The sequence below is a fragment of the Dromiciops gliroides genome, chromosome 5 (assembly GCF_019393635.1).
Source record: "Dromiciops gliroides isolate mDroGli1 chromosome 5, mDroGli1.pri, whole genome shotgun sequence".
Lineage (NCBI taxonomy): Eukaryota > Metazoa > Chordata > Mammalia > Microbiotheria > Microbiotheriidae > Dromiciops > Dromiciops gliroides.
Genome location: NC_057865.1, coordinates 277,496,433 through 277,523,613, shown reverse-complemented (window position 1 = coordinate 277,523,613; position 27,181 = coordinate 277,496,433). Strand labels below are relative to the sequence as shown.

The window sequence follows — 27,181 nt, the reverse complement described above, 5'->3', positions numbered from 1 at the left end:
TTGCCAGCCTACATTAGTGCAGAGCTCACAATGCAAGAGTTTCCACACCCAGAAAATCATAGGTTTCTCCCCAAATCCCATCATTCAAAAAGACCAGAAGTCTTTTGGACATGATTTTTCATATGATAATATCACAATAATCCTGGAATTCTTAAAGAGGTGATCAGAGATGATGACAGGTAATATGTGATTCAAGAGCTCTGAAAACACACAAGTCTGATCTCAAAAGACTCTGGATGATGGATTCTGCCACATAAAGTGGCCTGAGTTAAGCTCAGAGCCCTGTTGCTGATGAAAGGAGATGAGATGCACCCTGAGATTCCCCCTCACCCAGTTTTATCCTAGACTTAAGGAATAAATAAAATAATTAAGTCTCTTTCATATTAACAATTGCTTACCACATGCCTACTATATTATATGTCAGGCAGTACATTAGCTTCTGTGAAGGATACAAATGAATAAGACCCAGGGCCTATTCTCAAGTAGTCTACATTCTATTAAGTAAGTTCAGACTTTGACCCAAGCAACCCTAGTACCAGGAGCTAAAGGGGAGCTGCCAAGTCCTGCAGATGCCATCTCCAGACTGCTCACACCCACTCCATCTGCCATGATGCCATCCTCACGGCCCCACTGCCTCCCCTCAGGGCTTCTGGCATGGCTTCCTCCCTGCCTCCAGTCTCCATTCCCTCACTGCCCATGACACCGATACCACATTAACTTTCCTAACCTACCTCTGACCACCTCTATCCCTGCTCAGACATGCTCCGTGACTACTTGTCATCTACAAGGGACGCCAGCTCCTCACCAGCCCTCCTCTTTCCAATTCCAACAACCTCCCTGCTCTTTCTCACTCTTTAGTTTCCTATTCTCTTTCCACCTTCCAAGCACTGACCCTCCAGCTCTCTGCTCAGGCTGCTCCCCACTCCAGTGACTAGGTGGCCTCCTCACCCGTCACTGCATGTTCAACTCTATCCTGAAGGCCCAACTCCATTTCCACATTTACCAGGAAATACCTCCCCCCACACACTCCAAAGTGATCCCTCATCCTCCAAATCTCTCAGGGCTCCTGACTCCTCCAGTGCCTTTAGCACAATCTGACCAATGCTTACAGTTACTTAGGCACCTGTCTATTCTCCCAATAGAATTGTAAATCCCTTGAGAGCAGGGCCTGTGCCATTTTTCTCCACTGTATTTTCAGGGCCTTGCACACAGGAGTTTAATCAAGATTGGTTGAACTGAATTCAGAGGGAGAGATCACTTCTGGCCACCTTAATGGAGAAAATGGCACTTGAAGGCAAAGTACAAAGATTAGTAAGTTAAAGATAGTAAGTTGAGGGGGTAGTTTAAAAGGAGGACTGGTATAAGCCAACCTGAGGAAATGATACCTTTTTTTCAATTAAAACATTAACTGAATTTTTTTTTTCCATATAAGTGAAGGAAGGAAGAAATGGAGTTTATTTTACTAAGATGGAAGATGTGGATATCCCACAAATCAAAAGGGGAGATCTACCAGAAAATTTGACCCTGCTGGGGCCAGGCTTTGTTTTCCAAAGAGACATAGCCTACATTTACATAGTGATCATCATGTAACTCTTTGTCACCTAGAAAGCACCCAGGAAATAGGGAGTTGTGCAGATTGGCCAGAGTGGAAGATATATGGTAGACAGGGGACTGAAGAGGTGAGGATGAAAAAGGAGACTAGGAATCAGCTTGTAGAGAGCCTTAAACATTAGACAAAGGAATTAGTAAAAGGTTATTTCTGGTGCAAAATTAGAGCCTGTAACATTCTCTGCTGACATGAAATCTTAAATAAACATTCTAAAATAGGTTAGTGAAAAAAAAGCTGCCATTCATAGATTAAAACATTATTATACATTTTTCAAAAAGGTGACTTACTCCTATTTCCTTGGAATCACAACATGTTTTAATTGTGTTTTGCAGAACATTGATCAGTTCGCATAGAAGGACACCATTATCGAGTTCTTCTAATAATCTTTCTGCCTTGACATCAACACCTAAAAACAGACATAAAAATGAGGATTCTTCCAAAGACACCAAATTCAAGCAAAAAAGATAACTCAGTATAACATCATTTTTTTTTTTTTGCAGGGCAATGAGGGTTAAGTAACCTGCCCAGGGTCACGCAGCTAGTAAATGTCAAATATCTGAGGCCAGATTTGAACTCAGGACCTCCTGAATCCAGGGCCAGTGCTTTATCCACTGTGCCACCTAGCTGCCCCAGTATAACATCATTTTTATACTAGTAAAATCATTTTGGTAGCTGAGTGGAAATGAAGTGAAGTGGAGAGAGACTTGAGGCAGGAAGACCAATTTGAAGAAAATTACAGTGGTCCAGGCAAGAAATGATGGGGGCCTGAACTAAGATGGTGGCTATGTGAGCAGAGAGAATACTAATGAAAGCATGAAACTAAAAAAAACAAAAAAACAAAACAAAACAAAAAAAACAGGCATATAGATTTAGTTTAAAACATTTACCATTGTAAATACTTATAATTTTAAATTTTATTAGCTTGAGCATGCTGACCACATCAGTTATAACATATACTTCTCTGTATTAAATCCTAACACTTATGTGTATGTGCCCAAGTATGAACACACAGGGGGAGGCACATACACATGCATACACACACATACACACACACACACACACACACACGCACGCACATATCATGGCGAATTGAATCACATTTCTCTCAGAATTCACTGAACAGTGCATCTTAAAGCCTTACCCAATAAACCATTTAGCCAGATTGCCAAATCTTCTCGCATAGGTACCAAAGTAGCTTCATGGCGTACTGCTATCCATTCATCATATTGACAAACATCAGCCAAACCTGGCCCATGTCGGGGAGTGAGGGGACTTCGGGGGCTAAGAGGAAGATCATCTCCAAACCACACCTGAAAAAAAATGAGTTATTTGAATGAATATGATAGAGAAAGCTGTAACAAACACCGAAAGACATGCCTACACTTTTCTCTATTAAAGTAATAGTTCACATACATTTTGAACTTTAAGGTTTGCAAAGCATTTTTTTTTTACAAACACCCATTGAGGCCCAATTAAATAAAAAACCTAGAAATTTGCAGAATATAAACACAGTCCCAAACAAAAAACCAAGAACGAAAAACCTGTCAAACATACAAAAGAGATTTAAAAAATGAAAACCAAGTTAAAACACCGTAGGTATTTATTTACAAAGTCCAATTTTAGGGTCAAACAGTCACTTAACAAGCATTTTTTTATGTATTGATTATATGCCAGGGACTGTCCTAAATGCTGGGGATACAAGGACAAAGAATGAAACCATCCCTTCCCTCAAATAACTTACATTCTAACAGAACAACATAAGGGAAAACAAAGATTTGACTGGTTTATCTGACTCCAAAGCGGGCAGGGAAAGCCACAGACCCAAATTATCTCTGAAAAGAATGACTCCTCAGACTGCATCCATTCAATCAGAACAACAGTCTTGTTCACAACAACCTTACCAGGTGATTGTCCAGCTTCTTCCCCCAGCAAGAGGGGAAGCACGACCTGGGGGGCAGCCTATTCTCCCTTTGGACAGCTCTACGTGCTAGGAGACTATGCCACCTTACATGCTTTGAAGTATTTCCCAGAATCATATCCCTGTGGCCACATTACTCCAGGGAAGCCTGTGAGGTTTCAAGCACGGCCTTGGCAATAGGTGGGGCCTGATTTCCAAGGCCCAGTCAGGCTAAATACAGAGAGACAAGACTAGCGGGAGGGCCACTTAAGATATAGCAGCCAATGAAACCCAGAGAAAAATATAAAAAGACCCTCAGTCTTTCACGGCAGCTTTCTGCTTTTGCAGTAATGTCAGCAAAGTAGAAGAAAAGGAGGCAACAAATATAAGATTAATTAAACTTTAATTTAACTGTTGATAACTCTAAATGAAAGACCTCGCTCAGTGTCTGAAAAGTGGACAGAATGCTGGGGGAGCTGAATTTTAGCCATCTTGACATTCCTTCTATAATAATGAGAACAGAAGAGAGAAGCTGTGGCTTTAACGGAAGGAAGTGTCACAGGTAATCCTCAAGGAGGCAAAGACAGGAGTTGGGGCAGTAGGTTTTATCAAAAATCCAAAGGCAATAAAAACATTATTAAATAGGTTATTTGATCAACATGTATTTCAGTACTACTGATAAATGTGTTCAAAAAGAATACTGTGGAAATAATTGCAGCTTAGGCATCATGGATGTTTGCCAAGGACAAAGAAGTATTATGTGATGAAATCCTCCAAATTAAGAAAATATATACTTTGATACTTGTGATCTCAAAGCCAAGATGGGAAAAGATGAAGATGGTGAGAAATATGACAAATTATAGCTTAGGAAAAGGAATGAGAGAACCTTAAACAGCACAAGGATATATTTATATCATAAATATTTTCTTCTTGGATGTGGTAAGAATGAAAAAAGCATTGCAAGAAAGAAAAAAACAAAATAACTAGAAAATGTTTTTACAGTGAAAATAATATTAGAAAATAGATCTTATTAGTATCTACTTTGTTGCTTCACTCTAAGGACCATGGGACCTTTCCCTAGGACTTACAGCTGAAACCTTTCACATGTGCCAACTCCCCCATTAGAATATGAGCTCCCTGACAGCAGGAGCTGTCTTGCTTTTCTCTATGTAGCTACATGCTTTGCACACAGTGCTAAATAATTTTTATTTTTAACTACATGCTTTGCACATAGTACCAAATAAATTCATTCATTCACTCATTCATTCAGATAAGAAAAGACTTATTACTGATCTGGGAGTTCTCCCTGAATCAGATGTCTGGGTACAATCAGACCACCATTTTGTCAGAGCGAAGGTCAGAATTCACAACAAGCAAGAAAAAAAGATAATAAGAAGAAAAAGATAGGGGACATAACTGAAAACAAAACAACTCTAATCTAATGAATGTTCCACATGATAAATAGCTTTTCAAATAAGTGAAGACAGCTCTCACGCCCCATATTAAGTCTGTTATCCTCCAAGCTAAATAAATGCTCCCTGGTTCCTTCAAAGGATACTTTTATGGCATAGGCCCTACGTCCGCCACCCACCTAGCTGCCCTCTGCTGTCAAACTGTCAATTCTAGATATGGAATGCCTGGTACAGAGCATGGTAGGACTAGCACCTTATTCATCTGCATGCTAGGTCTTTCTTAATATAGCCAAGGATGCTAACAACATTTTTGGCTGTCACATCAAATTATTTACTCATTTTGAGCTAATAAAAAGTAGAGTCTGAACCCTACTGTCTAGTTCTACCCTCTTCTACTTTTACTTATGAAATTGTTGTTGTTTTTTACTCAAGCCTCTAAGTTGATATTTCTGAGTGAAATGTATAATTTTGTCCAATTCATACCATTAATCTACTCTACTGAGATTTTTTTGGACTTCATTTAGTATATCAGCAAGTCCTCCAAGCTTCACTTCATGGATAAATTTGCTAAGTGGGCCATTTTCCCCTCCATCTATGTCCATGATTAAAATGTTAACTACCGTACAAGGGGAGAGCTCTCAAGCACTCCTGATCTGCCTTCAAGCTGAAACTGACATGTTAACCACTACTCTTTGGGGCCAGTCATTCAACCAGTACTGAATCCACCTAACTCCTGTGCTGTCCAGCCCACATGTCTCCATACTATCCAAAAGCATGGCATAAAAGACTCTGTCAAAGGTTTTCTTAAAATATAATCATACTATATCTACAGCATTTCCCTGATATACTAGGGTGATAACCATCCTGTCAACAAAAGGAAAAGATAGTCTGGCTTGACTTTTTGAAACATTTTCTTTTTTTATTATGAATTCTAAAATCATCAAGAAACATGAATTTTGACATTCATTCAATTCAAAGAAGATTATATATGTAACTCTATGTTCAATTTTTCCCAGGTGTTACCATGGCAACTTGAAGATCTGTCTGAAGGCAAACAAATCACCCAGAATTCTTTGGGGTCTTGCCCTCAACTTTGAATTAAATGGAATTTTGGGAAGAAACAATCCATCTTTCCCAAGGAAGAAGCAATGGCAGAGAAGCAAAGGTGGTAAAAAGTTGACAGAGTCTGGAGAGAACGCCCTTTAGAAGTAATTGCTAAAGAACTAGAGATCAGGAGCAATGGTTGCAAAGCAGAGGTTTTAAAGGGCTGATCAGTTTAAGGTAAGGGATACCAGTCAAAAGACAACCTTGGTCATCTCCACAACCTTTCCTCCATCCAGCAACAGAAGGCTACTTTCATCATCTGCCTACTGCTCACTTCCTGCGTTTCCTTTTAAGAGGCAGAAAGACCTGCCTGGGATAAAATGTCACCTCTTACACTAGTGATATGTCTGTGAGCAAAATTTCTTAACTCCTCAAGCCCCAGGCTACTCTCTCCTGCCCTAAATTTTAAAAAGGGGTTATAATCTGTGAAACTAGATTCTTGACATCATAATGCATTTGTGAAAATGAAAGATGATAGACTAAACTTCAGCAAAATAAATTCTAGGTTGCATATATATGTATATATATATATATATATATATATATATATACACACACACACAGAGAAAGATGTCTCAAGTCAGTCCTAGGATCACAAAAAAAAACACAACATTCTGTCTTTTGAATTAGGCAGACTATGTAGTAGGAGGCTAATATTTATAAAACATGTAATATTATCAATGAAAAAATGCATATCTAAAGGCTACGCATGTTGTCTAGCTCTCAAACTGTATACAAAGATACCAAAAATAAGAGAAAAGTGGAAAGAATAATCTCAATATAATTTCATAGTTCAAAATCAACCACAAAAAATTGATTTCATGCCTGCTTTATGGAAAAAAATCATGAGGAAAAAGAAAAAAATCATGAGAAACTCAAGTAATCAAATGCATCCAGTAAAGAAAGAGATAAAAAAAGAAGAAAACCCTAGGGAAAATGCACTCCCAGAAGGTTCTTCCAAGGGACACACCTAAGGAAGCTTCGAGAGAAGCATTGGGAAGAAAAGGTCTATGGAAATTAAGGTCAGGCAGAGTTTTGAGGAAAAGGCTAGCATAACACTGTAAGAAAAGCAACAGAGAAAACTGAAGATGAAGAAAGCAGTTACTGGGGGGGGGGGGAGAGCCAAGATGGCAGAGGAAAGACATTAAACGCACAGAACTCCTGACACAATCACCCCCAAAACATCAATACAACAACAAAACCCACAAAAAGACGGGCTGAGATTATTTTCCAGTCAAAGACAGCTTAGAGGGGGCCATGCTGGGCTGTAAGAAGAGTCCAACCCCACGATCGCGACAACAGAGATCCCAAGCAGGATGCACCAGAGAAACTTACCCCCAAGCCTCCTAATCAGCTGCAGCACCAGTGTCTTCTGGAACTAAGCTTATGGTTGGGTAAAAGGGCTGAACAGCTGGCCCGGGGAGGGGGGGGATACAGGTGTGTCTGCAGGACCTAGGGAGGAGTTCAGCTATCCCACCCCAGCAGGGAACCAGGAGCTGCGGTAGGCCCAGGTGGAAAGGGGTGCAGGCTCATCAGAGATAAGAACCACAGCACACAAAGTTTTGCTGGCTGGTTAATTAACAAGTTGGCTTGAGGTTATCTTTGGACCAGAGAACAGGGCCAGAGAACAGGCCAGGGGAGACAAAAAACTGCCCTTCCTCAAACCAAAAACACCTGGGACTCTCTGAAGCTTGGGATAGTGTAGCTTGGAATTAGGGCCCCACTGTAAGTGGGAGTTAAAAGACAAGTAAAAGAAAGCAAGATGAGCAAACAAAGAAAGTTGAGAACTATAGAAAGTTTCTTCAATGACAAGGAAGATCGAGGTGTACCCTCAGAAGAGGACAACAACCTCAGGGCCCCTACATCCAAAGCTTCCAAGAAAAATATGAATTGGTCTCAGGCCATGGAAGTACTCAAAAGGGACTTTGAATAGAAAGTGGGAGAGATAGAAGGAAGATTTAGAGAGGTGGAGGAAAGAATGGAAAGAGAAATGAGAGCAATGCAGGAGAGTCATGAGAAAAAAGTCAACAGCTTGAAAAGCCAAATGGAAAAGGAGATACAAAAGCTCTCAGAAGAAAATAATTGCCTGAGAATTAGGATTGAACAAATAGAAGCTAGTGACTTTATGAGAAACCAAGGCACAGTAAAGCAAATCCAAATGAATTTTTTAAAAAATAGAGGGCAATATGAAATTAAATGTCTCCTTGGAAAACAGCTGACCTGGAAAATAGATCCAGGAGAGATAATTTGAAAATCACTGGACTACCTGAAAACCATGACCAAAATAAGAGTTTAGACAGCATCTTCCAAGAGATTATCAGGGAAAATTGCCCTGATATTCTAGAAGCAGAAGGCAAAATAGAAATTGAAAGAATCCACCAATCACCTCCTGAAAGAGATACCAAAAGGAAAACCTCCAGGAATATTATAGCCAAATTCTAGAGCTCCCAGGTCAAGGAGAAAATATTGCAAGCAGCTAGAAAAAAGGAATTCAAATACTGTGGAGCTCCAATAAGGATAAAACAAGATATAGCAAGAAAGGAGTTATGTATAGAAACAAATTCAATGATGAGGATAAAAGAATCAAGCAAAAACAAAGTTGAAAATTAAGTAAAATGCAAATTCCTGAAACTTACAAAATGGAAAAATTTTCTTGGAGTAGGGCTAGGATGCATTGATCAGGTTAATTATGGATTTAAGAGTAAATAAGATCTAGAAAAAATGAGCATGATAGTGAAAGGTAGATAACAAAAGGGAGAACAAGACTAAGGAATCTGAAATATGGTCATGAATTTCCAAGCACTGGCTGGAAAACAGAACCAGGGGTCTTTTATCTGTTACAGAAATGGTAACTCCACATGAGAGGGGGAAAAATGGGAGCAAAAGCCAGTTAACCAGCTTGTGCAGGGCTTGCACTTAGAATCAAACAATTGTTTCAAATATAAACTTTTCTTTTTAAAAAACAACTAGTCTTTCTTGTTATGTGTCTTCTTAAAACAAAATAAAAGCTTTATTACACAAGACAAATCTGAACTTTTGGATACTTCCAGTATGGCATATACATAAAGTGCTCTGCAAACCTTAAAACACTCAATAAATACATTATTGTTATTATTATGGCCATCAAAGAGGAAAGACACTCCACCTTGGGGATGGTGAAGCTTTAAGAGCAGCTAAGACTTTTCTTATGATTCCAAGAGGAGCTTTGAAGTGTTTTTATATAGGATCTAATATTATTCTGTGTTACTTACACATGGGAAAAAATGTCTTGTTTGGGTTTAAAAATAACTATAGAAACCCCAACTCTTAATGCCAACCAAACTGGACTTATTTCATCGTTTTTCCACCATGCCCATCAATTCTATCTATGTATGTATTTTTTATATTCATGATTTTTTTAAAGCATTTCTTTCCACTGGAAGGCTCTGTGGTATGACTCAAAGGGTGCTGGCTCTCCAAGCCAGACTTAGGTTCAAATGCTACTTGTGACGCCTAGCATCCATGTGATCCTGGGCAAGTCACTTCCCCTCTTTGGTCTGCATCTGCCTCCTCTATAAAATGAGGGGCTGTACTAAGTGGCCTCTGAGGTCCCTTCCAATGCTAGATCAATGATCCTAATATTTGTTCCTACTTCCTGCAGAATGAAAAATCAATTCAACTGTAATGTACAAGATGGTAGTTAAAAAAAAATTGAAGAAGACTATATCGATCTTTTTGTTGGGGTGGTGTAAGTGAGTTAGTTCTATTCACCTTGGGCTATTTTTTGATCCTTGCAGAAACCATTTTTAGCAGAAAATAAAAATGAAATTTTAAAATCACCCACAAGATAAACCCAGAAAACTACATAATTTTATTAGTATTAAAACACAACTTTAAAAACTAGTTATCAAAACTGAAAAGTTTCAGAAATTATTTGAAAGTAACTTAATCTTATAATTCAATTTACATTATGCCCAGAATTTAACTGCAACTGTCTTGGAGTAAACATATATTACTTACTTGAACTGCATGCTGCATGGTCATCTATACTGATATTAAATTCTTTTCCTGAAAGAAGACAGAAAAAGGAATATATAAAGGTATTAGCTTGTCTCTCTCCATGCCCCACTCCCTATTTTACCCAAACAAAATTCATATGAAACTACAGTTTAGGAACCTGCTTCAGTGAAGTGACTGGCCAAATAAGGCTTTTCTTCCCCTCAGTGGAATTAGTTGGTCATAAAAAGGAACACAAAATCACAACACTAAGAACTGAAAAGGATCTTAAGAGATAACCTACCCCAGGTCACTCACTTTACAGAAATTGTCAATTAACTAAAATGAGGTTAGGTGAATTAACCCCAGGTCACACCTACTACTAGTAAAGATCTTCTTTCTTCAAATAAAGAATACGCTTTAAAAGAAATGCAACTCTAATCTAGTCTTCCCTATTTATCTTTTCTGAAAGATGGAAAATAGAAAACTGTTTGCATAAAAATGACTTTTGCCACCAGGTTCAGAGAAGCTCTAGTAGCATTTGGTTAAAATGTAAAAACAGTATTTCCTTTTGTCAAAGATTCTCTTACATTTATATGTTCCTATAATGAAATAATGTTAAACTATAGTAATTAATTTCTGAAACTCTGCTACATCTTTATCTGTTTTGTCATATTTTAGAAATTCACAAATTATATGCCATAGTATAAACAATTTATCAGAACATAGTGTCACAACCTTCCTCTGCCAGAGAGCAACATAGCAAAATGACAAATCTTCAACTTTTAACATTAAACCAAAATTTTACTCATGCAAAATAGATGTTTGTAATGTAACTAACTTCTCTCAGTACCCAAAGACTTAACAAAGAAACTATTAAGACAAAAAACAACTCAACAGCTTTAAAGTAGGTATGCACTTAATCCAACAATATAAGTACTTAAACAGTCACAAGAAAATCATTATGATATAGCCCTAAGACCCAATCAGAAATTTCAGCCATTCCTTAAAAATCCCTTGGTGAAATTCTAAAGATGATTTCTCAACTTAATATTCTAAAATTCCTTAGTGAAAGTTCAGGGAAAAGTCTATTTATTTCTTCACATTCAGAACAACCTTGCATACTTACTTTTGCGTTGTTGATCCAGGAGGTAACTAGAATCTTTGACTGACTGTAAGCAGTCTAGTCATCTAGTACATATTCAGGATTCCAATATAAAAGCTTTTTGTACCCCAATGCCAACAAAATACTTCATACTGAGAAGTACAAAGTACTATGATACATAGATGCATAGATATAAAGTATCTATAATAAATCAATTATAATGATATCACTTTTAAGAGTAAAAACATATTTTCTTCTCTCACAGCTTCCAGGGACAAAAGACACAATTGACATATATTTTGCTTTCAAGATGAATTATTTTCTCATAGTATTTAGGTGACTCAGCTAAATTAACAAACCTGAGTTGAACCTAACTGAAGGGACCCAAGTTGCATGACATTCTCCTCGTATGAAGTGCCAGCAGCAGCAGAATGTCCCTTTTTGATGCCATCTTTGCCACTCTCTACTATAAGCAAAGGCCAGGGTACAAACTGAGCATAACTAATGAGCTTGTTATGCTTCCCACGATCTTATTCAAAGGGGAATACATTTTTCTTTAGCATAAGTAACGCTTTGTCCCCAACAAAGATGCCCAGTAAGAAGCTTCCTTGCCTATAAAAAAAGGGGGCAGCAAAGAAGCTGTTCCCATTAAATGAAGGCGTCCCACATAATCAGACAAGGGCTGGAACAGTTGCTACTGTCAAGCAGAAACAAAAGAGGGCCTAAATAGCAAGGCAAGTGCAAATCGGAGACAGTGATGCATTCACCAAGAAGCCATCACAAGAATGTTTACTGCTTGCACTTTATGGAAAATTCAACATAATTTGCTTTTTATGAAATAAAGCATTTGTGAACAAGATGGTGACACTTGAACTTTGCCTATTTTTACCTAAATTTCTTTATAACTATGTTTTGGGTAGCAAAGAATACAATGACTACTTAGAAGGAACTACTCTGAAAATACAGTGTTGCCCATCAATATTGTGCCTTTTATCTATGTAGAAACTGAGACAATAAATGAGAGTCAGTTATGGACAACCTTGAGAGTATCCAGGTGATACTCCTGAAATACTTGATTCCTCCTAACTTTAGCCCTAGTAGGAGAAGCTCTTTTAACCTTAGATTTCTTGTCCCTTTCCATCCCGGGTTCTTTACTCATTCAACTCCAGTCATTTAGTCTCTATCTCTACCTTAATTTCTACTTCTCAGTCAGTGCACATCTCTTGTTTTTTATCCTTTCTGTCCCTAAAACTAAGACACTATTAACAAAACTTAAATCATCCTTTTAAAGTGAGGACAAGAACATTGTTCAATGGGTAAGAAGGCCTAATCCAGAGGAAAAGATGTGTTCCCACACTAGCTAAAGCCAATGTCTCTCTAAGCAAAGCAAGCCAGCTGGGGCGCTGAACATTCTCAGAACACTAGATTCAGATCTTTGTGTTCTGGACAGTGAATATCCAACTACCATGTGTTTCATTTCCTTTGTACCAGTCAATAGAAATTTATTAGCACCAACTTTGGCCATGGCCCTATGCTGCACACTGAAACTGAAAAATGAAATAGCCTACATCTATAGGTCTATATAAGTATAAACAAAATAAATAAATAGTTATAGGGACGAGTGGAAGCAAAACAGCTGTACTTGGCATCAGGAAAGACCTCATAAAGGAGATGGCATCTAAACTGAGCTTTGAAAGAATTAAGATCTTTAAATAGGCCTTGCCCACAAATGTACCACCTCCAAGGTCAAGAATTCAGAAATCTCCTAATCTGAACATAATCTAAATCCCTTTATCCAACCATAATCTATTGACTTTCCACCTCTTCCTCTGGCTTCCCTTACCTAACTCTACTCTGTCCACACCATGCCCTCCAATGCTTTGACCCCTCAGTTCTCTGCCAGGTCATTTCCCCTGCACTAGTCTCTTTCTCTCTTTTTCCCATCTTAATCCCTGTAAACCCATCCAACTCTACAACACGCTCTTCTCGAGTCTCTAGCCCCCTTTTCATTTCATCAATTGTATCCTGCCAAGCCTCAGCCTTGGTTCATTTCTACCATCCTCTGCTTCATATCTACACATGTGTTACTGCAAAAAGGTACAGAAAATCATGTAACTGTTCTGATTAGGTAGGCCCACTACAAATTTATGTTAGACCACCTCAACTGGGCCCTCTCTGAGTCTAGGCAATCATATACCTCCCTTATCAACTTGGTACCCCATTCTCCACAGTCGCTCTTCCAAACCTTTTCATTTCTCCTTAAACTTCCCATGACTCACCCTCCCCCAACCCTGTTTGCCCAGAACCTTGCCTTATATTTTACAGAAAAAAGTGAAGCCATTTGCCATGAGCTCTCCTCCCCTCTTCCTGGTCTCATACCACTGATATGCCCTGTACCACTATCTCCTCTCTTACTCCTGTCTCACATGATAAAGTGGCCTGCTCAGATGATCCCATTCCATCTCATCCCCATCAACAGATTTTTTCCTCTGTCATCTCCAATCTTTCTCTTTCTCTTTCTTTCTCTTTCTCTCTCTCTCTCTTTCTCTCTTTCTCAATCTTATTTTCAATCTACTGGCTCCTTCCCAAGTGCATATAAACATGGCCATATCTCACTCAACCTTAGAAAACCCTCACTTGAGCCTTCCATCCCTGGTAACTATCACCCTATATCTCTTCTGACCTTTGTGGCTAAATTCCCCCAAAAGGCTGTCTATAATTAAGCACCTCTACTTTCCCTCCTCTCACTTTCTCCTTACCTTACAATCCAGCTTCAGACCTCATCATTCCACCAGAATTACCTCTCCAAAGTTACCAATGATTTTTTTAATTGCCAAATCCAACAGCCTTTCCCCAGTCCTCATTCTCCTCAACCTTTCTGAAGCTTTAGCTGGGGCCAATGTAAGGTGCATTTTTTCCACCTTGTGGTATAAGGCATCTACCACAACTAAGTTCATACCTTCCTTACATATGAGATGTCTCTGTTTATGATGTGAAGACATTAAGATGTTATGTCAGTAAGCTACAACAAATCCATCCATGAGGTCTACAGGACCATCAGTTGGCATTTGTTATGCCCAAGTTGCAACTGGAAGGCTGTCTTCTATTCCTCTCTGGTTAAAAATCTAACAAGATGGCGCAGTGGATAGAGTACCGGCCCTGGAATCAGGAGTACCTGAGTTCAAATCCGGCCTCAGACACTTAACACTTACTAGCTGTGTGACCCTGGGCAAGTCACTTAACCCCAATTGCCTCACCAAAAAAAAAAAAAGTAACAAGATTTTACAGCTCCTTTAAATCCACTTTAAACATGGGGGCCTTTGTATTCTCCCTAGGGCAGAAGAGAAAAACAGTAGCAGGAACAGTTACAGATTTCATTGAGCTCCCTGAAGGTAATACATGGCTTCAACTGCCACCCCCACCAAAGAAATGGAACGCCTCTGCTCGTTATCAAAATAGCTAAATAAGCTCGCTCACTCGCTTGCTTGCTCCCTGTCTCTCTCTTTGTCTGTCTGTCTCTCTCTTTCAAAGAGGTCCATAGTGCTCATCAGTTCTGTCTATTAGGTAAGCACTTTTTTTTTGGAGGCAATTGGTGTTAAGTGATGCCCAGGGTCACACAGCTAGTAAGTGTCAAGTGTCTGAGGCTAGATTTGAAGTCAGGTCCTCTTGAATCCAGGGCCAGTGCTCTATCCACTGCACCACCTAGCTGCCCCACTTCTGTCCATTCTGGGCAAAAATCCCTCCATCTATCTCTGTTCTGGAGAGAAAGTATATAGGACAATTAAAGTCCTATTGGAGTGGCAAATTACAGGCTCCATCTTTATTAAATACATTTAATAAGTCTGAATATTCTAAAAGTCCCCAGATCCTGGCTCTTAATTGTAGCAAGTGTTTATAAAGGTGACTCTCAGCAAGTTTCCCAATGGTCATGTAGGAGAGCAGGGCTTCCTATTTGGCACATATTTTCCAACTTCATCATGTAGGACTGTGCTGTTATAATTATGGCAAACATACAGCTACTTCATATCAATGACTTCAAAAACTGCTTTTCTCTGGCTACCCTATGCTTATCAAGTAAGGTTAAGTGGTTCTATGACCCTGCTCCTCCCTAATGCCCGCCACCTTCCACAGATAACACCCAAACAGGTGGTTAGGGAATGACAGCAGAATTGTTTTTGAATGTCAACTTGTGATAAATTGTTTTTGAATGACAACTTGTAAGATACCTGTGAGGTATCTGTGTAAATTTGAATTCAATTTCAATTAAATTGTACCCTGTAACTTTTCAGTAGAGAAGCATTTGATTTGCCATCTTTTCACCAAGCCCTAGGCAATGTTATGTTGTGCTGTGTTGTGCCGTGATGTTATATGATGCTCAAGTTAACTTAGAACCTCCCTGCTTTTACTCTCTGTCCCTGTGGTTGGTTCCACGGGGAATTTCCATTGTGGGAATAAGCATGGCAAGAAATCTCCTTGGTTCCTGAGTTCCCTTTTTAATCTTGAGTACTCTGCCCCATCTAAAGAGGACTCCTGCCTCATTCTTACCTGGATTCATACTTTCTGTCTGTCCCTATACTGGTTCTCTAAATGCATATAGGCCATAGCTACAATACAGAGTCAAGAAATCCGGCTGTCCACATGTAAAACAAAGGTAGTACCTTCGCTTGTCATTCCTGCTACCCAGATCTCTGGGACCTCTTCCTGGCAATGGGCTGCATCAGCCTCAGACTCTCCCACTCTTTGGCTTTTCCTGGCAGAGCAGCAAACCCCTTTCCTCTAGTTCTTCAACTTGCCTTGAACTTCCATTCATGTCCACCATAAGGTTGCTTAATCTTGCTAAATCTTAGGGTCCCATGTCCCCTGTCAATTGATCTTTGAGCTCCTCCCAAACTTACTGGAAGCCTCCAAGACTCAGATATATTTACTGAAAGACCTAGCCTCCTGCCTTAAGTCCAACATTATAATTACATGATTTTCCCTACCAAAGACTATTAATAACTCAGACTTGAACAGAAGGTAGTTTCCCAATAACAAGCTTTCCTCCTCCTTTTGCAGCACTACCCAATCTAGCTCACACCCTGTTAATAACTACTCAAAAAGTCAACATACATGGTCAAAGCGATGTCTTTTTCCACCACCTGCTATCCCAGAAAATAGAAGGGGACACCAGGGTGGTCTCTGGCAGATGAAGAATCCCTAATAAGATGATAGGAAATCACTATTACTATTTGAAGGGTCATTTTGTTGGGCCAGAAAGATGTCCCCCCCCCACCCGACAACTAAAAAGTGAGGTCATCTGTTGAAAGCATGGAAAGAGGATTGAGAGTTTTAGGAGAAATGAGAAGGACTGGAACAACTAGCTGCTCAAAGGAATGAAAAGGAGAAGCAGAGCTCCTTTGCAGAATTCAACAGAGCAAGTAAGAAGATTGGCGAGGCAGTCAGGGTCTATTGGGATTTCTGTTAGAGCTACCATTTCTTATTTGTTTGTTTGATTGTTTTGGTTTTGGCTTTGGGTGGGGGTTGTTTGTTTGTGTTGTTGTTTTTTCAGGGCAATGAAGATTAAGTGACTTTCCCAGGGTCACAAAGCTAGTAAGTGTTAAGTGTCTGAGGCCAGATTTGAACCCAGGTCCTCCTGACTCTAGGGCCAGTGCTCTATCCACTGCGCCACCTAGCTGCCCCCTAGAGCTACCATTTCAATCACAGACACTATAAAAGTCGATTTATCTAGGATTCTACTAATACTATTAGCCATTCCTTCAACATATACTCAACAGATAAACTGGTTTTCAAAATAATAAGCTCAAGACACTGCAAAATCCTACAGGTTAAAATATAGCTTCTATCATGTTAATGGGAAAGCCTTTAAAAATTAATAATTTATGTATTAGTTAAAAATTAGATAGACAAAGACTGTCTTCTACTCCAGCCATCCTATTATTTACTATGATACAGTTGCAAAACAATGAGTTTTGAGTAGAAGCACTCTATTAGTTGTTGTTTAGTAGTGTCTGACTCTGTGATCCCATTTGGGGTTTTCTTGGCAAAGATACTGGAGTGGTTTGCCATTTCCTTTTCCAGCTCATTTGACAGATGAGGAAATTGAGGCAAACAAGGTTAAGTGACTTGCCCAGGGTCATACAACTTTAAGTGTCTGAAGCCAGATTTGAACTCAGGTCTTCCTGACACCAGGCCCAGCACTCTAGCTACTAGGAGGCTATCTAGCTGCCACCTACTCTATAAATACAAGATACTATATAAATGATTATACATGGTGAACATTTATTACTCATGAGGTATTTCAATATGTCGTGCTATAAACAAAATAGAGGCTCAACAAGGCCAAGTGAAAATGAGAGAGAACACTAGAATCTGTGTTTCCCAAACCTAACCTTGTTACTGTTTTACTAAATCACATAGCTCAACATGAAACAGGTAACTCCATCTACTTTCCAATGTGGAAATTAAAACAAATAATCTTCAAGGCTGATCAGGCAAATAAGCTGCCCTAAGGTTGTGTTAACTTGCCTAGTCAGAAGGTGGCTACGATACTTTTGCTAAAGCTCCTTCTTTGCTCTCAAATTTACAGAGATTTCACAGGTATCCACAAGTTTACATCCAAAAGAAGCATTCTGCTGTCACTCACTTTTATGCAAAATTTGGTATAATATCACTGTGATTAAATTCAATTAAGATTTAACAATTTAATTGAATTATGTCAGCAAATTTGGTAGTGAAATGACAACTCTATAATATAGAAAGTAAAAAATAATTAAATGAATAAATAAAAATTAAGAACGATTGCTCTAACTGAGCATTCCAGCATTGAAAACCAGAAATAACAACCCTATCCCAGTTTATTTTTAATATGTAGCATTTGTTTATTACTGGACATCACTCTTTTATGGAAAACTTTGCCCACTAAAGGGTATTTCCTAGTATTTTTTTCCTTACCTTATAATTCATGAAACATTCATAAATAAACCTACACCCCAAGTACATATACACACATCTATTTAGTCAACAACCTTATATTAAGTTAACTACTATGTGTAAAACAAAAAAATTAGAGACTGAGGCAGGTACAAATATAATTGAGATATACACAGTCCCTATCCTCAAAGAGTTTACAATCTAACAAAGACAATGACAGGTCCATAAATATACAGTAACTACATAATAACTATAATGCAAAATGGAATAAGTATCTAAGAAAGATACAAACTGTTGTTCAAGGCCTGGAGAAACATGGGGCCCCTCTGACTAGGAAACTGTAGGAAGACTTCATGGAGAGAGCAGTCTTTGAGCTGGGCCTGGATAGATACAAAGAAACAAGGAGGGGGATTGCAGGTAGAAGGAGAAGTGTAAAGAAAGCCACAGGGGAGGGAGAAATGTACGGGGGGCTGCAGAGTCATAGCCCATTTTGGCTGGGACACCATCCCCAGGGGCACTACTCACTGATATGCCCTTCAAGTCACAAGTGTCACAAGTGTTCGCTGAAGGTCAAAAATGCTGCCCAAATCTTTTTTGTCAGCATACGTCTAACAAACATCAGTAACTACCATTTAGGCAAGAAAAGTTTTTTACTATACAAAGTTATTTAATTACTGGAAATATTTGCCTGCTGAAATAACACCTTTCTATTCTCAGTGGATAGAGCACTGGGCCTGGAGTCAGAAAGCCCTGAGTTCAAATCCAGCCTCAGACACTTACTAGCTATGTGACTCTGGGCAAGTCACTTAACTTCTGTTTGCCTTAATCCATCTGAGGGAAATAACAAGGCACTCCAGTATTTTTGCCAAGACAATCCCAAGGACAGTACTGGCATGCTATGGTTCACAGGTCACAGAGTCAGACACAACTAAACAATTCATTAATTTATTTTAGCCCTATCCCATGTGGATACAATGGGATGTTCATACAAATGAACTCCCAAGCAGAAAACAGATCCCACTAAGGACTGGCCAAGTTTAAGTGCCTCAATCATTGAGTTCCAGGTAAAAGAAGCTAAATCAGCTTTCTGAGTAGATCACTCCAAGATACAAGATCCAATGATCTCTGCTGTAGGAGCCAATAGCACCTGCCTCAAAGTCCTCCTTTCCATACCAATCTCTGTTTGCCACTATTTCTGGGAACTAAAACATGTATGCTGATGAACCCTTGAACACCTTGGCCTCAGTCCTTTAACCTGATGCCTATGACCACACCTCTACCACCAAACAGTTGGACCTCAGCCCTTACTATCACCTGTAACTGGATCGCCTCTATAATTTGAAACTTGTACAGTCCCCTTTTTATTCATAAACTCCTGCACCTCCATCTCTCACCTGACCTCATGGCTCATAAAGCCTCTTCTTCAGCATCACTGTCTCCCCAGCCTCTCTACTTCTACCCATTCTCCCAATGCATAGGCTCTACTGTGTCATGACCGTGTCCCTTCACAGTCTTGGCCTGTAATTAACCAGCTCCACTGTATACTCTATTCTTCCCTTGACTCTCACCAGTTCCCCACCCTGAGGCATCCTCACCCTCTACCTTCTCAGATCTCACTTCAAGATGGTTGGTTGCTACGGGAGAGAAATTGCACAACCGTGTCAACCAGATCTGTAGCAGATCTGTGCTATTCAATGTCACCAGAGCTCACCCTGCAGCATGGTAGCTGCCTTATTATGCCCTGATTCATTATCTCACTTTTTGTGCAGTGGTTCTTCCAAAGCTTCTCTAGCCTCAGGCAGTATACATTTCTATACATACTTGTCTCTTTCATTAGGATGGACAGACACAGACAGACAGATAATCTTTTAAGTCCTCACTGTGTGCTAGATATTATGCTAAATACTGGGGATCACAGAGCCTACATTCTAAAGGGGAGCAGGTAAAGAGATGAATGGAGATGTTGGAGAGGTGTTTCAGGGGCCTAGAACAAAGCGGGATAAGGCCAAAGTTTGCCTTTGAAAGCCCAGGAGTTGTTCCAGCTATGGAGTTCACTTTTTCTGCTAAGGAAGGAAGGAGCTGAGATGACAGCCCAAGAATAGTCAAAGAAGGAAGCAGGGCCAGAGATGTCCAGGAAGTGAGTATAAGAATGAACCCTCCTGGGGCAGCTAGGTGGCGCAGTGGATAGAACACTGGCCCTGGAGTCAGGAGTACCTGAGTTCAAATCCAACCTCAGACACTTAACACACACTTACTAGCTGTGTGACCCTGGGCAAGTCACTTAACCCCAATTGCCTCACTAAAAAAAAAAAAAAGAAGAAGAATGAACCCTCCTTGAAGGTAAGGATTGTTTCCTCCCACACCCAGAACAGCACTTGGCATTTAGTGGGCACTAAAAAAATACTTGATTGACTGATGAGTGCCCATAGATGTCAATGTCATCTCTATACAAACAACACTGAAATCTCTATGTCCAGTCCTAATTTCCTTCCTCTACTTCAGGCCTATAAAACCAGCTGCCTGCCGGGTAAAGCCCCAAATGTAACCATTGGCATCTGAAAGTCACTCCATTTAGCCCCTCTCCTCAAACAGCCCTGTTTCTGTGGAGAGATCCACCATCCTCCTACTCAATGATCTTGGAGTCAACCTAGATTCTCCCTTCTCCCTTCTCCCTTCATATCTGAGTAACCAGTAAGTGATGTGGATTCTGCTTCCACAATTCTTGTCTCTCTCACATTTCTCTCCGCTTATACAACCACACCAGTGCAGGCCCCACAATGCTCCTCAACTGAAGCCTAACTCTAAAGCTGGAAGGGACCTTGAAGTCATCTAGTCCAACCGCCTCATTTTACAGACCTGGAAAGTCACATGGGTATAAAAGGCAAGAGCCAAGATGATTGGTTCCAAGCTCAGCCCTCTTTCAAACCCTGCACTCTGGCATTGTAAGCTTAACTGGCTCCTCTCCTTTCGGGCTCTAATCCACCTTCCAAAGAGCTGCCAAGACAATCTTCCTAAGTGCAGGTCTGAGCCAGTCACCACCAGGCTTAAGTCCTCTATTGCCTCTAGGATATCAGACACAAATCCCTCAGCATGGCATTTAAGGCCCATCACATTCTGACTCACCTTCTTCCCCACCATCATCTTCCATTCGTAGTCTCTAAGAACCCTGTTCCAACCAAACTGCACAACTGGCCAGCCATTCCCTCCTCTCTCCTCACATCTGCACAGAGCATTGCACAGAGCATTTCCTATCTCCTCATCTTCGCCTCTCACAATCCTTCTTCTCTTTGTTCAAAGCTCAGTTCAGGTGCCACTTGTTCTGTAAAACCTTCCCAGGTACCTCAGTGCTGGATGCTCTCTCCTTCCTCAAGTCATCTTCTACTTTCAAATCTATGCAGAATGCCACCTGCCTGCCCTCCATCCCCACCCCAAGAGGATGGAAGCCCTCTGAGGGCACTTCTCTTGCTTTTGTCTCTGAATCCCCAAGGCTTCTGCCTTCTGGGTAAGGTACACTTCAGTGTGTGTTTGACAGACTGTAGACCCCCTGCAGCCCCACAATTCTAGGATTCTGGAAACGACTGTTGTACTTGGAATCACATTAATACTGAGTGCTCGAAGTCACATGTTGTTGGACCCTCCAGGCCAAACACAAAATGAACCATACTTAATTCCAGATCTCCAGGAACTCTGCATTTTAAAATCGGAAACGAGGCAAGACAAAGCTTGACAGTAAGCAAATTTAAGCCACTAAATAATGGGTATGGGAATGAGTGTGGATGATCCAGGTAAGCTAATAAGCCCCTGCTGACTTTGGAACCGATTATCATTAGCAGGAAGCATTCCTGTGTACTAGAATGCCTTCTTTGGTTTACCTCCTCAGAGGTCAACATTAGACAAGTAGATAGCATCAATAAATGACTACTCGGCTTTGCTGAGTTCACAGTTTAACTCTGAAGTGTAGTTCATATGGAGCTCTGTGAAGAAATGCAAACAGAGGCATGAGTTTCCTCACAACTTCCAAACTGATTTATTTTTTTAAATTAATCATTTCAAACTCATGAGTGATTCAACCTTGGTCCTCCTGGAATACTGGAATAACAAGGATGTACATTTATTTAGGGCTTTGAAGTTTACCATTTGCTTTCTTTTACAATACTGGGAGTTGGGTGTTACAGTTAAAGGCTACCCCCACCTACTCATTCTTACAAAGCAGGGGGAAAACCACTATCACGACGGAAATTTTCAGTGAAAACCATGGGAGTTCAGATCCATCCAGACTAATTTCATGATTTTATGACTGCTTCAGAACTTGGGTGATGAGGGTTTGTTCCTGGTTTGTTTGTTTTTTTTAAAAAAGCATTCAGTTGATACTGAATCATAACCCGAGCAAGAGATATAGCTTTTTTTTATATGAAACAGATCCAGGAACAGATTTCCTAATTCTGATTATGAAATAATAGAAGCTTTTTACGTATGTACATATACACATATCTTAGTTGTCATCAAAAGTATTCAGAGCTTTTATATGTGTGGTTTTGTGCAGGTTGGATTAATGTATCTCCCTCTACTCCTCTACTCTCTGTGCTGCTGAAAGACTTTTCAAAAATATGGTAAGATAAAGGGAACATGAGAGGAGCAGATTAGAGGAGCCACATTCCTCCCCATTGAATGACCTCCTTCTACAGGCTAACTTGTAACCTCCAGCTCTCTTTTCTCCCTTCCGTTTCAATAAATAGGCATCCTCACTGGAAGAGTTTTCCTTTGAGAACTGCAGTTCCAGCAGAATGACAATATACAGCTTTTCAGCTGAGAAAAAAGAAAATTGATTCTAATTCAATAGGCTCAAAATAATGAGAAGGGAAACAATTATTACTGCTCGATTTCAGCTGTTGTGTGAATGGGTTGCATGAAATAGATGACTCAGCCAACGGTCATGTCTCAGGAAATTTGGCGGTTGATTTTCCACTAGGATTTCTATTTCAGCTCATTTAAGTTCCAGATGAGGCGTGGCCAAAGAGCAATGTTCAGAATCATGTCTCATGTCTTTGAGAGCTAAGTTTTAGAGCAATCCACACCCTCTAGTGAAGTAATACCTGAACTAAAGCTGGAGAGTCTTCAGAAACTGTTTATTCCCAAAATGAAGGCAGAGGCTAACTGTGCCAGTTAGACGTGGTTTACATTGCTCTGATTTCAAACTTTTCCATGTGAAGAGAATGACAAAGAGTCAGTGTGGAAGAGGAAAGAGTCCTTATCTATATCCACAGACACCAGATGTAGACAGCATAGCACAGTGAACAGAGTGATAGATTTGGCAAATCAGGAAGACCTAAATTTCAATCTAGTTTCAGACACCTGGGGCAGCTGGTGGTACAGTGGATAGAGCACTAGGAATCAGGAAAACTCATCTTCATGAGTTCAAATCTGGCCTCACTCACTAGCTGTGTGACCCTGGGCAAGTCACTTTACCCTGTTTGCCTCAGTTCTTCATTGCTTGAAATCTCTATCACTGACACAATGTAAGATTTCTGGTTTGGTAGATCTCAGTCAGTAAGGGGATGGACAAAGAGACAAAGAAGAAAGTGTAAATCCTGCTTTACTTTGTGCGATTCTTCAAGTACAAATGTGTCACAGTAATTCTCTTGGTACTCTACTATTTTCAGCCCTGTGATAAACAAGGAGAACACAAAGACAAAGAGCGCTGGCCTTGGAATCCAAACAACAGGGTTCAAGTTCCATCTCCAACATTTCCTAGCTTATATAAACCTGAGTAAGCAATTTCAACCTTTCTGGGCCTCAGTTTCCTCACTTGTAAAATGGAAACATAATAGCCATGCTCCCCACTTCAAAGGGTTACTGTAAAAAAGGGATGTTTTAAACCTTTTTACAAGGAAAGCTTTTACTTTGTAATTTTGATCTTGACCTGTGATTTCATTGGTTTAGAAAGAGAACTCCTCTCATGGAAACACCTTCTACCAATGCAAAAGAACTAGATTTCTATAATTTATCGAGCTGAGGCACTGAGAAATTCAGGGACTCCTCCAAGGAGCCCATCAGAGGTAAAACTTTTGAACCTTGACATCAGGAATAGCTTCCTAACAATTAGGCTCATCGTTAAGCAAAATGGGCTAAGTGAGTCCCCCCTCATTGGGGCATGCTTTGACAGGAATTAATTTCAGGATATGGGTTGAACTGGGCAGCTGCTGAGGTCCCTTCTAGAATTCTGTGACTGACTTTAACCCTTTTGAAGGTGAGCCCTCTGCCCTCTACCCCTGAGGTGTCAAACTAGGCATGCAGCCCACAACACCCCTGAGTGTGACCTGAACCAGATTAAAATGTAGTTCCTACTAAAAATCCTATGAAAATAAATGTTGAAAACTATACTTACATGTAACTGGAAAATAATAAAATACTTTTATTTTAAAATATGTAGTTCCTATTTGATTTCATGTGGTGATATACTAACAACAACAACAAAAAGACATAAATAAATGTGTGTGGTTCTCTAAGTCAATAGGAGGTCTGTAGGAACCATTTTGCATCATTTAGTGAATCCTGGTTGGAATCACTGCTCTGTGCTGTACTGTGTCTGAGATATTATTTATAATGAAAGTTTTCTGATGATGTTGAAGAGTTCAGAAAGAACACTTTCACCTAAAGATGGCCTAAGAAAAAAAGTATGAAGATGCACCTAATATAATGGTACCATTTTGCCCTACCTGGGTGTGGCCTTGGGAAAAATAAAAAGTCAGTAGAGACACATAATCAACCAACCCAACTGATTTCCATTTATTAAGAGCTGGGCATTATGCTGTGGGAATCAGAGGACCATAGATTTAGAGCTGGAACAGATCTCAAAGATGAGGAAGTTAAGACCCTGATTGATTAATTGATGGGCTCAAGGTCCCACAAATGCCAGTAAATTGGAAGCCAGGCACTCTCACTCCAAACCCAGCCCTCTCTCTCACTACAGAGTTGATGTGGGACACAGGTAAGGATGTAAGATTCTTGAGGAAACAGACTTCTTTGCTTTTGTCCTCCACCCCATCCCCCACCCCGGTGTTTTGGCACAAACTTAGTATTGACTAAATTCTTACTGAATTGAAACAAGTGACTTTGGACAAGTCTCTTAATAGCTCTAGGTCCCAGTGTTCTCCTCTGTAAGATGGAACAGTTGGACCCATCGGTGACCCCTAAATCCATTCCATCTGTAAATCTATGATCTATGACGCTAGTCACCTCTCTGGGCCAAAATGTTCTCCCCCGTAAGACTGGACTAAATGACGTCTAAGGTCCCTTTCAGGCTCTAAATTTAAAATCTTATGCTATGGTAGATCTGGGTGACCCAGGGCGGATAAAGTCACCTTTTCTTGGCCTCAGTTTCCTCGTCTGTAAAACGGAGGCAGGGGCTGGCCTGACTGAGCTCTAGGGTCAGCTTTCCATCTGCGCTCCCAAGTCCTGCGGGCTGGGAAGGACCAGACGGCAGCCTCTTCCCGGGGCCCGGAGGCCGGGGACACTCATCCCGACCCCGGCAGCGGGACAGCTCCCCCAGCAGGGGGTGCGAGGGGAAGACCGGCGTGGCCGCGGACCAACCAGAACGCGAGCTCCCCCCCCCCCCTCCCGGCACGGCCAATAGCCGCCAGCTGTGGGCGGGGCTTAGCTCGGGACCCCCGGCTGAGAGACCTCGGGGCCGCAGCCTGGAGCCGACCCCAGGGAGGACAGACGCCCAGGACACGGGGAAGAGGGTCCCCCGGGCAGCAGCGGGCTACTCACCGGCTCTGGCACCAGAAGTTCAGCTCGTCCCCCGGATCCCCATGCGGAGGCTGAAGCGGTCCTTAGTCCCCGACCCAACCACCTCCGCCTCAGGCTCAGGCTCTGGCAGCCGCCGCCGCCTCTTTCGAAAGGACCAATCAGAAGCAGGGGGGAGGTGTAGCCTGGAGGGAGGACGGGGCCCCGCCCACCCAGGCTGCCCGGGAGGAGCGCGAGACGCGCGCGAGGCACTGACTCTCGGCGGGGGGCCCCGCCCTCCCCGTGCTCTGGGTGGACCCGGCTCGGAGCCACGTGTGGCCCGCCCCGTGAGCTCGGGGTGCTGCTAGAGGATGCTCTGTACTGCCTCGGGGGTGGGGGGCAGGGGCGGGGAGGAGTGACCAGACTGGTTTTAGCCGGCTGCAGGTGCATGCCTGTATGAGTGCATTCAGTTCATTTATTCACAAGAACCAGCTTTAAAGCTGGGGACACACACACCTCCCCCCCCCCGCCTCCCCTAAGAACTCATCATTTTACACTTGAGGAAACTGAGGCACGGGAATGCTAAGACCCTCTCGTCTTCTCAAACCCTCTTAAGCCCCTGCTACTCGCTGATTTGGTGACACGGGTGTTCTTCCTGTTCCATTTCCCGACTCCAAGCATTTTCATTGGCTACGCCTCCACCTCCATACCTGAAATGCTTTCTCTCCATCTCCGGCTTCCTTCAAATCCCAGTCACCGTCCCAGTCCTCAGTCTTAGTGTCTCTCCAAGCTCCCAAACTGCTTCTGGTTTTTATTCCGCATATATCTTGTTTGCCCATAGTAGTCCGCTTGTTGTCTTCCCCGGGTCCCGCCCACATTAGATTGGGAGCTCCTTGAGAGCAGGCATTATGGGGTTGGGTATGTTTGGTTTTGCCTTTTTTAATATCGCTAGCGGAGGCGCTTAGTAAATGCTTGCTGACCTAAGTGACTTTTCCAAGGCTGGACAGTATATCATAACATCAGAGCTTCATAGATTTAGAACTAGAAGGGACCTTGTTTGTTGTTCAGTCATTTCCAACGTGTCCGACTATTTGTCACCCCGTGGGGGTTTTCTTGGCAAAGATACTGGAGTGGTTTGCCATTTCCTTCTGCAGCTCATTTGACAGATGAGGAAAGTGAGGCAAACAGGGTGAAGTGACTCACCCAGGGTCACACAGCAAAGACGTGTCTGAGGCCAAACTCTCTCCCTTTTGCCACCTAGCTGACCTTAAAGGGACCTTAGAGATCCCTGGCTCATAGGGGACAAAACAGGCCCTGAGACTTGAGGTGACATATATACAAATCGTCTCCCGTTAAAATCTAAGTCACTAGGAGGGCAGGGACCATTTATTTCATTTGTCTTTTTATCCCTCCCATGCCTAGCA

General features: G+C 41.2%; 1 protein-coding gene across 2 annotated transcripts in view; it reads right to left on the bottom strand.

Annotated features, from left to right (window-relative positions):
• GAS2L3 (growth arrest specific 2 like 3) overlaps positions 1–25,909 on the bottom strand; it is a 39,040-nt gene extending 13,131 nt beyond the window's left edge. Inside the window, exons 1-4 of one of the 2 annotated variants that reach the window (XM_043969330.1) lie at positions 25,803–25,909; positions 10,022–10,069; positions 2,751–2,919; positions 1,897–2,015 (exon numbers count right to left, since the gene is read on the bottom strand). In XM_043969330.1, coding sequence (XP_043825265.1) covers positions 1,897–2,015; positions 2,751–2,919; positions 10,022–10,045 — 312 coding nt within the window. In that variant the 5' untranslated portion in view covers positions 10,046–10,069; positions 25,803–25,909. Of the gene's footprint in view, positions 1–1,896; positions 2,016–2,750; positions 2,920–10,021; positions 10,070–11,126; positions 11,825–25,802 lie in introns of those variants that run through there. The other variant, XM_043969332.1, reaches the window with a different exon arrangement.
• Positions 25,910–27,181: the final 1,272 nt, after the last annotated feature.